This window comes from Nyctibius grandis, chromosome 12 (genome assembly GCF_013368605.1).
Source record: "Nyctibius grandis isolate bNycGra1 chromosome 12, bNycGra1.pri, whole genome shotgun sequence".
Lineage (NCBI taxonomy): Eukaryota > Metazoa > Chordata > Aves > Nyctibiiformes > Nyctibiidae > Nyctibius > Nyctibius grandis.
In genome coordinates, this window is record NC_090669.1 from 4,446,382 (window position 1) to 4,456,634 (window position 10,253).

The window sequence follows — 10,253 nt, forward strand, 5'->3', positions numbered from 1 at the left end:
TTTATCATGTTCTTAAGAAACTCCACTAATAACAATTCTACAGCCTCTACAATCAACCTATTCCAAGGCTATCATTACCACTGAAAAATGTCTTTTTCAATATCTAATGCAGTTCACATTTCTTCCCTCCAAACCCCATCACCTCTCGTCCTACACAGAAGTGGTCTCAAAGAACAAATTACTACCTTTTTCTCTCCAGCAGCCTTTAATCCATTTCTGCAATGGTAATTCACACACTAATCTTCTCTTATCTACACTAAACAATGCCATTTCTTTCAGTCTTTCCAGTGAGACTGGCTACTGGACAATGCAAGACTTAAACATGTGATCAAACATCAGCATAATTTATTTTTGGTACCCATACATTTGGAAATGTATCAAAGATACCTATTACAAAAAACAAGCTCTGCCATAGAGCACAGAATTCATCTTAATCATCTCTTCTGAAAACAGCTGTATGGAGAGCTTATAGTGTAGCATCTTGACTGCATGTGTACCAACAGGTTAGAAATTCTGCAACACATTTGGTGTGAAATTTTACATCACGAAATTTACAGTCTGCAATACAGAGAGCTGCTTTAGGCTTAGATTAATGTTACTAGCACTACCTTGTTTAACTATGCTGTTACTAGAAGAGTACCTGCAGTTGGTTTCTTACCATTTGAAAGACAACACGGTGCCTCTCCTTTTCACAAGTTCTGAAAACAACTCTTTCATTAGGTGCAACAAAGTCCACCGTTTCAAGTACTTCTATATGAAATGAGAAAAAGATAAAACAGACAAAAATGACATACAAATGTAATCATAAAGGAAGCCATATGACTATACAACTTTTACATAAATGAAATGCTACCAAGTAAGTTTTCCATGAAGAGCAGAACTAATAGCACTCTGCCTCCTCTATGTCCTTGCAGTACATTTCTTATACATTGCTGTTTCCCTCCCATAGTACTCCCTAATCATCCCCTAACCTGTTTCTTGGGCAAGTGTCAGCACCAGAACAAGTCTAATGATGAATTAGCCAGAATGAGCATAATGGTACCATTTTTGGGAAGGGGCAGGAGGAGAAAGTAGATTTGTAGTGGACTTCTTTTCCTCAACAGGGACACTACAAACAACTGTTTCTCATGTCACTCAGCTGGGAAGGTCTCAAAGAGATCTTTTTAAGACCTTGTCTGTGAAAATCATGTTAGGCCAAATCTAGCCCAGGGACCTCAAGTTAATCAAAGAATGATAAACAGTGAGATCTTGTATGTCTTGCTTCCTTACTGCAGTAGGCTAAAAGTTGTGTATATTATAATGTCACAAACAGCTAACATTTATAAAGACTCATGACTGGAAACTGTCTCTACTGCAGCCCAAATGAATTTATTTCTTGGACGCTATCAAACTTTCCTTGAAAAATTAAAAAGCTTTCTAACTAATATTAGTAGTTTGCTCAGAAAATTAGATTTTATATTAGCACATATACATGTAAAATTTCTGAAAAAAAAAACAACAACAAAAAGAATCGAGTTTTTTACTGTTTATTCGTTATAATAGCATACGAAGGCAGTAGAGAAAGAGGCTGAAGACACTACGTGGATACAAAATCGAGGAGGGTTATCTGTTAATTACAATTTTATTATTTGTCTTTTTATCCCACATTAAACTAAAAGCTTTAACATTTTAAACAATGCACTGGAAGTTTAATGTCCTGTCTATTCCAGTTACTAGTTTCTTTCACCTGCTGCCAGGAAGAGTAATGCTGAAACATTAGCAATGGATTTCCAACACTGATCCCATTTTTCTTAATACAAAGAGAAAGACATAATTCCAGGAGCTAGAATTATGAAGTCTTTCACTTTAGAAGGCCTATACCTGCACACCTAGTGTCCTGACCTCTCTCAAAGACTTTAAAAGAAAATTCATCAAATCCTTGTAATAAACTAAGTCAATGGTGGAAAAAGACCTTGTGTTAGGGCCCTAAAGAGAATAACAAACTGTCAGTTACTAATACATCAGCCCTATCCTCCAAAAACATTTGTGTTTTTCCCAAGGGACGCTGACTATCGAAATTCCTTAAAAAAGAAACTGTAAGTTTGAAACTGTAGAGCAGCAGAGAGATGTAAGATAAAGCTTCAAAAGCTTATTTTGTACTGATATCTCATTGTAAGCACTATAAAATTACTTCAGAGAAATAATTATCGTTTCTCTCAACTAAAAAAGAATGCTTACAGATATTAACAAAAGAAATGCTATACTTGCCATTTATAACCCTCTTACACTGCAGCATCTTTATGTCAATTAGCTCCTGAGAAAAAAGAATAAAAATATTTGAGTTGAAGTGCTTAAGCCACCCAGCTCTAAACAGTTGCCCATTTCATCAAATAACTACCTAGAGACACCAAATATAGAAAAATAATGCAAATGAAAACAAGAGTTTAACTACATAACACATTCAACTGAAGTTTCAAAATATAAACAGAACACATGAATTTAAGATTATGATATGCTTACATAGTTCTAGAAAAACCATTTTGTTCAAATACTTATCTAGCAAGCTGGAAACAAAGCAGAATGAACAACCTAGAGTGGGAGGAGCAGATAACTTAATGCTATAGCAACAGACCGCCTCAAGAATCTGCAGATTTATACTGACGAAACACGCAGGGAAACCCAAACAGCAGTATTAGACTTCAAGGCTTCTTTACCTTAATGCTGAGTTTTAACTGTTCTCTACATTTGTTAAAAGACAAAATCAAGCTTTGTGCTAACTTTTACTGGAGAGCCTAATATACAGCCACCATTCCTCTAGAATTTGTGTCTTTCCTTTAGAAGAAAGCCAGAACTTCAGTCTACATATATTAGCTTAACTGCAGATTTATGCAATTCAATTTATTAAGGACACAATGAGTCCTTTTCTCACATGTATCTCATCAACTTGATTATAGATGAGCTTTAAGACAAACTGACTGCCTTTAACTGATAAAGGGCTACAGCTTGAACCATTGTAACTTGTTAGCTGCTGAAATAAATATGCGGTTGTTAATTCAACTGTTATATAAATTGAGGAAAAAAAACCCACTGTGCTATAGTGTTAGTTACCTGAAAAAGTTTAGTCTACTATAAACTCTTTGTTTTAGCAAGTAAGACAAGGTTTAAGACCTGCTGATTTACAGGTAAGGGATAAACAAACAATAAATTAGGCTTAAGCTCAATCTGCTTGCTTTATATCATAGGTCCTATGAGTAGTGCTTTTAATGTAAGTTCTTAACTCATGTTCTTCATGAGGTACTGTTCACTTCAAGTTCTGAAACAGCTTTAAGTTCCAAAATATTGAGGGGATTGGGGGGAAAGGACTAAAAAACAAAATGATAAATCTAAAATGAAGCTACAAAATGCAGTTATCTAGACTGTTCTGTTGCTAAACAACTGCAGTATAACTGCTTAAAGCTACTATTCTATTTTATACTATCTTGTCAGTTCTTAAGAAAACCTAGAAAGCATAGTTTCTCTGATAAAATGTATTAAGACAGATATCTGTCCTAACACTACTCCATGTCAAAGGCATCTTAACTCTCCTGTCCCTCAAAAGCAATGTGGAAAAAAAAAAAAGGCAACACAGGAGACCTTATTTTAGAGGTAAGATGAGGAAAACTACAACAGGTTTTTGGCTACGGGCATAACTTTCACACTACAAATTTTATTACATACTGTAGCTTGTTAAGTAATTTTGAGGGTCTCTTCCTTTGAGATAAGTGTTTCACTGGAATTGTGGCAAAAAGTGTGTGCAAAGGAGAAACTGCTTTACCTATACAGTTTATAGTGCTGGATTATACCTTGTGACTTCAGCAGTAAGCAAAGCATTACCTTTGTGTGTGGTTTGTTGTGGGTTTTGGATGTGGTTTGTTTTTTGTGTGGTTTTTTTTTTTTGAGAAACCTAACAATTTCTATATTGCTATCTTCCACTAATTTCCTATACAATGGCCCTGTCAACTCTGTAGTTAGTGAAATCTAGCAGCTGCTCACTAACAAGGTTCTTTGCTACTACTTAAAAGTGCAAGAGATACTGGCAATGTACAAAGGCTGTCTGAAGCCTGACTCACTTTTAGCACTTAAGACTTCTAGATTCTGTTAATCTACGCTTGTGATTTGTCTATACATGATCTACAGTTAGCTTCCCAGAGAATGAAAAAATAAATATTCTCACTTAATCCCATGTAAAGCAGAGAGGTCATAATTCATAAACTGGGAAACTGTTTATTATTGTTTGTCAAAGAAGAAAAACACCTTATTACTCCCAATTTTATGACAGACAGCAATAACCATTCTACTGAATTTTGAGATTTCTTCTGGATCATTCAGCAATAACTATTCTTTCACATGGAGCTGACCGACCTAATTAAATATCATTTGTAATTCTAGAAGCTAGAGACAAAAAGTGAGCTGTGGCCAAGAAAAAAAAAACAAACAGTATATTGTCTCCCTGAGAACAAATCTTTCCTTTCTTCTCCCCCAAAAAGGGCAGTGAGCTAACTCACAAGAGAACTGCTGTGAAGATTCCTGGAGGACATAATAAACAACTGATTCTGACAGATTGAAACAATCTGTTCTATTGGTACAGATCAAACATTCTCCAGGAAAGCCACTATTTAAGCCATGTTTACATTATGTTTAACTGTTTACTGGTTGTATTTTTTTTCTAAATCTTGGCTAAATCATGTAACTGTTACCGTTGCCTACATTTGAGAAGAGCTAATAATAGCACTGAAGGGGAAAATGGGAATACTGATGCACTGCAACAATAAGGACAGTGAAACTAAGTACCTTAAGTTACAGAGCAGTGCTACCAATAATATCTGCAGCAAAGTGGAGTCTCAGCTTCAGGCAGCTTCAAGAAAAGTGGTTAAGCAACAAGAACAGCAGTGCTGTGAGGGGTATATATGGATGTTCTGGGTTAGCACAGCAGAACTAACCAGGTGAGAGGGTAGGTCGGTCTAAGACTTCCTTCAATGTTATGACTCTATGCAAAAAAAAAAAAAATCAAACCCAAAAAACCCAACACATGGTAGAATGTGAGGAAATTGTTATGGGGAGTGTTTTCTCCAAATGAATTGAAGTTACTGAACAGTTTTAAAATACGGGTTTGCCATAAGTTGAGGACTGTTCAAAGGGAAATGCCTTAAGCCACAGAGATTCTTCTTTCCCCATTTTTCTACTGAAAAATATGTAAAAGGAAAAAATCCTACAATAAGCCAAGTCTATTTGTACTTTTCTTAATAATAATGCTGTCAGATAAGACTGCCCCATCTGCTCATCCTTCATACCTCACAGTACACGATATCGGCACCATAGTCCAGAGCAAGAAGCCGCATCGGTAACGTTCCCACCCGCACCATTGGAGCCAAGATCTTCTTTCCTCTAAAGCACAGAGGTGTGTTCACCGTCATCCCTGTTGCCGCACTGCCTGAGAGAGACAATCAAGGGGAACAGCCATGGAGTGTGATTTCCCCCTCGTAAACGCCAGAACGGTCCTTTGGCGGGAAGCGGGGGCGAGTGCGCGACCCTGTCAGACCTGACGGGGCTCCCTCAGGAGCTCCCGGGCCGGCTGCTCCGCCGCTGCTCGCTCAGCTCCCGCGGCCCTGGCGCCAGTTGCGTGGAGCCGTCAGAGAGCTCAGCGGCGCCCTGAGGCGTCGGGGCGGCCCGGAGGGTGCTCCCGGCCGCACCGGCTCCTTCCCCCGAGCGAGGGGCGCCCGCCGGCTCTGCCAGAGCCCCTCGGGGCCATGTTTGCTCCCGCGGGGCGCGGCACGGCGGTCAGCGCCCAGCCGTCAGTTGAAACGGCGAACATGAAGGGGCCGCCGCCACCACCCGCCTCCTGAGGTACCGGCCGCCGTCACCACCGCCTGAGGTACCGGCCGCGCGAGCGCGCGCCCCCGACCCGTGGCACCCACCGTCCTCGCGTGGCACCGCCGCGGCTCCGGGGGGCGGGGGGAAGCGTCCCGTCACGGCGTCATCGGGCAGCGCCGCCGCTGCGGCCACGTGAGAAGCCGCCATGGCGCTGAGGCGCGGCGGGGTGGTGGTTGGCCTCCCGCCGCTGCTGCTGCTGCGGCGGCTGGCGGCCACCCGGGCGGCGGCGGCGGGGGACGCGCAGCCCCCCGAGAGCGTGGTGCGCATCCCCTGGGCCCTGCGGCAGCGCCTGCAGCGGGGCGCGCAGCGCCGTCGGCGCGGGCATGGGGAGGCGGCGGCGGCGGCGCGGCCGGGGAAGCTGCTGCTGCGGAGCCGGCGGCCAGAGCTGAGCCAGCCCCGCTGGCAGACGGTGGGGCGCTGGGAGCGGCCGCAGCTGGTGTCGGCGGGCTGGAAGCACAGGAAGGCCTGCGGGGACTTCTTCCAGCTGGAGCCCTCACAGGAGGCGGCTCCCGCCCTGCAGGCGCCGCCGCCTGACGCGGGGCAGGGCCCGTCCTTCGCGGAGATGGGGCTGCAGCCGGCGCTGCTGGCCGGCCTGGAGGGCCTCTCCATCGGCCGCCCCACGGCGGTGCAGCGCCTCGCCATCCCCGCGCTGCGCCGCGGCCGCAGCGCCCTCTGCGCCGCCGAGACCGGCAGCGGTAAGACGCTGGCCTACCTTCTGCCGCTGCTGGACAGGCTGCTCTCCCGCCCCGAGGGGCCGGCGGCGGAGGCGGCGGGGCCGGCGTCGCCTCGCGGGTTAGTGGTGCTGCCGTCGCGGGAGCTGGCGGCGCAGGTAGGCGCGGCGGCGGCGGCGCTGTGCCGGCCGGCGGGGCTGCAGGTGCGCGGGCTGACGGGCGGCGGCGCCGCGGGCGGGCTGCGGAGGCAGCTGCGGGCGCCGCCGCCGGGTGCCGCCGTGCTGCTGGGCACCCCCGGGGCGCTGCGGGAGGCGCTGCGGCGGCGCTTCCTGGCCCTGGAGCGGCTGCGCTGGATGGTGCTGGACGAGGCGGACGCCCTGATGGACGACTCCTTCGCGGAGCCGCTGGAGGAGATCCTGGCTCACGCGCCCCTGGCTGCGGGCGCCCCCGGGCCGGCCGGCCCCGGGGAGGCGAGGACCCAGGTGGTAGTGGTCGGAGCCACCTTCCCCGCAGGGCTGAGCCAGACGCTGGAGAAGTTCACCGACGTGGGCCGGTTCATCACCCTCACCACCCAGAGCCTGCACCGCCTGCCACCCCACGTCCAGCAGAAGTTTGTCCGCCTCAAAGGCCGGGACAAGCTGCCTGAACTGCTGCAGCTACTCAAGGAGCGCCCAGCATCCGGCGGGGCCGTCCTGATCTTCTGCAACAGTGCTGGCACTGTCAACTGGCTGGGCTATATCCTGGATGACCACAAAATCAAGCATCTGAGGCTGCAGGGACAGATGTCAGCAGCTGCTAGAGCTGGTATCTTTGCCTCCTTCCAGAAAGGTGATGTGTCTGTCCTTGTCTGCACTGACCTTGCCTCACGGGGGCTGGACACCAGCAGTGTGCAACTAGTGGTCAACTATGACTTTCCAGACACGCTGCAGGACTACCTGCACCGCGTGGGTCGGGTCGGACGGGTCGGAAGCAAGGCGCCTGGAGCCGTGGTTAGTTTTGTCACCCATCGGTGGGATGTGGACCTGGTGCGGAAAATAGAGACTGCAGCCCGGAAAAGGACAGGTCTCCCAGGCATGGACTCCTCTATTAGTGAGCCTCCACCTAAAGGAGGTTGATTCAGGTTGCCAAGTAGTAATAAATGGCCTGGTTGGGACTAAGCTTGAAGTCATTAAGGCAGAGGGAATGAACTTATGTGTGTAAGTTAGACTGAAAGAACAGAGAATTGAGTTTCAGAACCAGTTGGTCAGGTTAACTGTGTGGACTGTTCTGGAAGCTGTAATAGTCATTTCCATAGGCACCACAACTCATGGCTTTCCAAAAGGAAGCTAGAAAGTAAGTAATAAAATGCCTTTGGAGAAGACTGAAAAGTGATCTCATCAGTTGGTTTTTTTTAGTTTTGTTGAAACACTTAACTTAAATTCAAATCGGAATGAAAGTATGCCTGTATGATGTGCAGCTCTGTTGCATTTCATTGCTTCCCACCACCAGCAGTTAAACATTCATTATTACAACTTAAAAATTACTACTGTGGCAGGAAAAAAAAGAAAATATTTTTTTAACTTTGTTACAACTTTGACTAATTATACCTACATGTAGAAAGACTAAAGGACAAATTATATTTGATTTTCTTGTGAGGTGCAGTTCATTCGGAGAATTCTAGAGCAGATACCTCTAAAGTTTGCTGGGAACGAGAAGGCACAATAAAGCTTGAGGCTTTTTCAAGGTGTTAATTTGTCATTTTATGGTTACCTTTCACTGAGAAAGGGGATCTTGCTGCTTCATGTTCTAGTAAATAAATAAAAAGCCTTTAAGTGTTTTCTGCTCATTTTTTCTGCATGCTGTAGTGACATGTCCAGTCTTTGAACTGATGGTAAAAACAAAAAAAACCCAACCCACCAAAAAATGTCTCCTGTTAAAGGAAAGAAGTGTGTTGACTCCCAGGTAACAAAGTGACTGCAAGATTTCTTTTGAATATCATGCCATTGTTCTTTCCTGCTTTAAAACAATAGGATTAAAATGAGGCTGAGATTATTTCATATCTAGCTGCTAGTTTGTATCCATGGTAAATAATCACACAAAAATAGCATTTTAGCTCTGATTTCTATTGCAGTGATTTATCATAGCCTTTTCTTCTAGCAGCTGTTTTTCCCATGCTATCCACTGTAGACTGTGCCAAAACTCGGTATGTAGAAATAGTAAGCTGTTAAATGGAAAGATCACAGCATAGTATCTAAGTCCTTGGTTTCAAAGGAAATAAAGCACTGGAGCTACTCTTATTACTATACTTGGAGTAAAAACTAAACACAAAACTTGCACAGATAATCACTCAAGGATAAGGCTATATAACCTTGTCCTAGAAACTGTACACATAATACAGCTAAGGGGCTCTTAGGGGAAGTTACAAGCTGTGGTAAAATTATTTAATACAATAGAAAGCTTTCAGCTTTATAGAAGTACAGTGGAAGAGTGATCCACTCGGAGACTGGAAACCTTTATATTTTGGACCCATTCGTTGCACGGACTACTTGCCTTTCGTCTGTAGTTCGTTTAACTGCAAATCAGGCAATTTATGTGTTCGTAAGCAGAAGCTTACTATTAATGTATAGGAGTAGGGTAAATCCGTAAGCAGAAATCTGTGGACAATCTGTAGTAGTATAATTTACAGAAATCCTATTTCCGTTTGTTAATATGCATTTTGTGTTCTATCAAGTCCTCTGAACTGCTGAGAAATAGCTTGCTTTAACTGTAGACACACAGATTAATTCAAGTACAGTAAATTGTATTCAAGAAACGCCAAGTAAGAAATTTTAATATTTTTTTGCCTGCTTTGCCTGAGCAATTTCAGGCTGACTCCATCTCAAGTGTCATATAATTTGACTCTGATCTTTTTCAAAGCTGTAGCACTTCACTGTATTAGCATAAATATTAAGTTATTACCTGCTTCATAGAGTGTCTGTCTTTCCTGAGACAGCAGGTGATGGTGACCATGCTTCCAGTTCAACAGATAGAGTTGCCTTTTTAAGTGTCTGAGGAAAATTGTTGCTTGGGACCTTAGATGTCCAACTTCAAGTATTTGTCTTCTCATACAGCTGTTATAGAGGATTAAATCAATCAGTTGTTAGGGCTAAAATTTCATAACTGTTGCAGATGTGTACTGTAATACTTTGCTCTATTACCTACAGTTTCCAGCTAAATAATGCAACCGGAGTTAACCAAAGTTAAATGATGTCACATAAACAGTAACTTCCGACACATGGTCAAACTATGTGACAATGGTCTTTCATAATTAATGCATCTGCTTAATTTGAATCAGTAATTTAGTGGCATTGGTGATAACAAAGTAGTTTTTTTTTTCTTGAGTTAAAGTATGTGGAAGGAAAATGGGAGGAAAGTTAACTTCTGGTAGATTAACCAGATTATAAAAGGCAATGTGGGCACACTTGACACTGAGGTATAAAATATACATGTTAAAAATGAATGATTGGTGTATTACACGTGTTACAGAAGTTAACTGTATCTGTTCTGATGACCATAACAAAAGATGTTGAAGATCTTCTACGAGGTTATACTTGGATATTTTTGTTATGTTTTTTAGATATATAATTTGTAGTTTAACTTCTGTAACTCACTTTTAAAAACTCAGTAACATAGTCTATGAAATTGGAATCATGTTACAGTGAATCCCATGACAGG

At 43.8% G+C, this 10,253-nt stretch overlaps 2 protein-coding genes across 4 annotated transcripts in view; one reads left to right on the plus strand and one right to left on the minus strand.

Moving 5' to 3' along the window:
• Nucleotides 1-6,620, minus strand: part of DUS2 (dihydrouridine synthase 2) — a 26,972-nt gene extending 20,352 nt beyond the window's left edge. For 2 of the 3 annotated variants that reach the window (XM_068411108.1, XM_068411105.1), the window contains exons 1-4: nt 5,934-5,994; nt 5,310-5,449; nt 2,248-2,293; nt 659-750 (exon numbers count right to left, since the gene is read on the minus strand). In XM_068411108.1, coding sequence (XP_068267209.1) covers nt 659-750; nt 2,248-2,293; nt 5,310-5,432 — 261 coding nt within the window. In that variant the 5' untranslated portion in view covers nt 5,433-5,449; nt 5,934-5,994. Of the gene's footprint in view, nt 1-658; nt 751-2,247; nt 2,294-5,309; nt 5,450-5,933; nt 5,995-6,601 lie in introns of those variants that run through there. The other variant, XM_068411106.1, reaches the window with a different exon arrangement.
• On the plus strand, nt 6,035-8,375 carry DDX28 (DEAD-box helicase 28). The gene has a single exon (XM_068411104.1). The coding sequence runs from the start codon at nt 6,035-6,037 to the stop codon at nt 7,673-7,675; it is 1,641 nt and encodes a 546-aa protein (XP_068267205.1). The 3' UTR covers nt 7,676-8,375.
• The last annotated feature ends 1,878 nt before the right edge of the window (nt 8,376-10,253 follow it).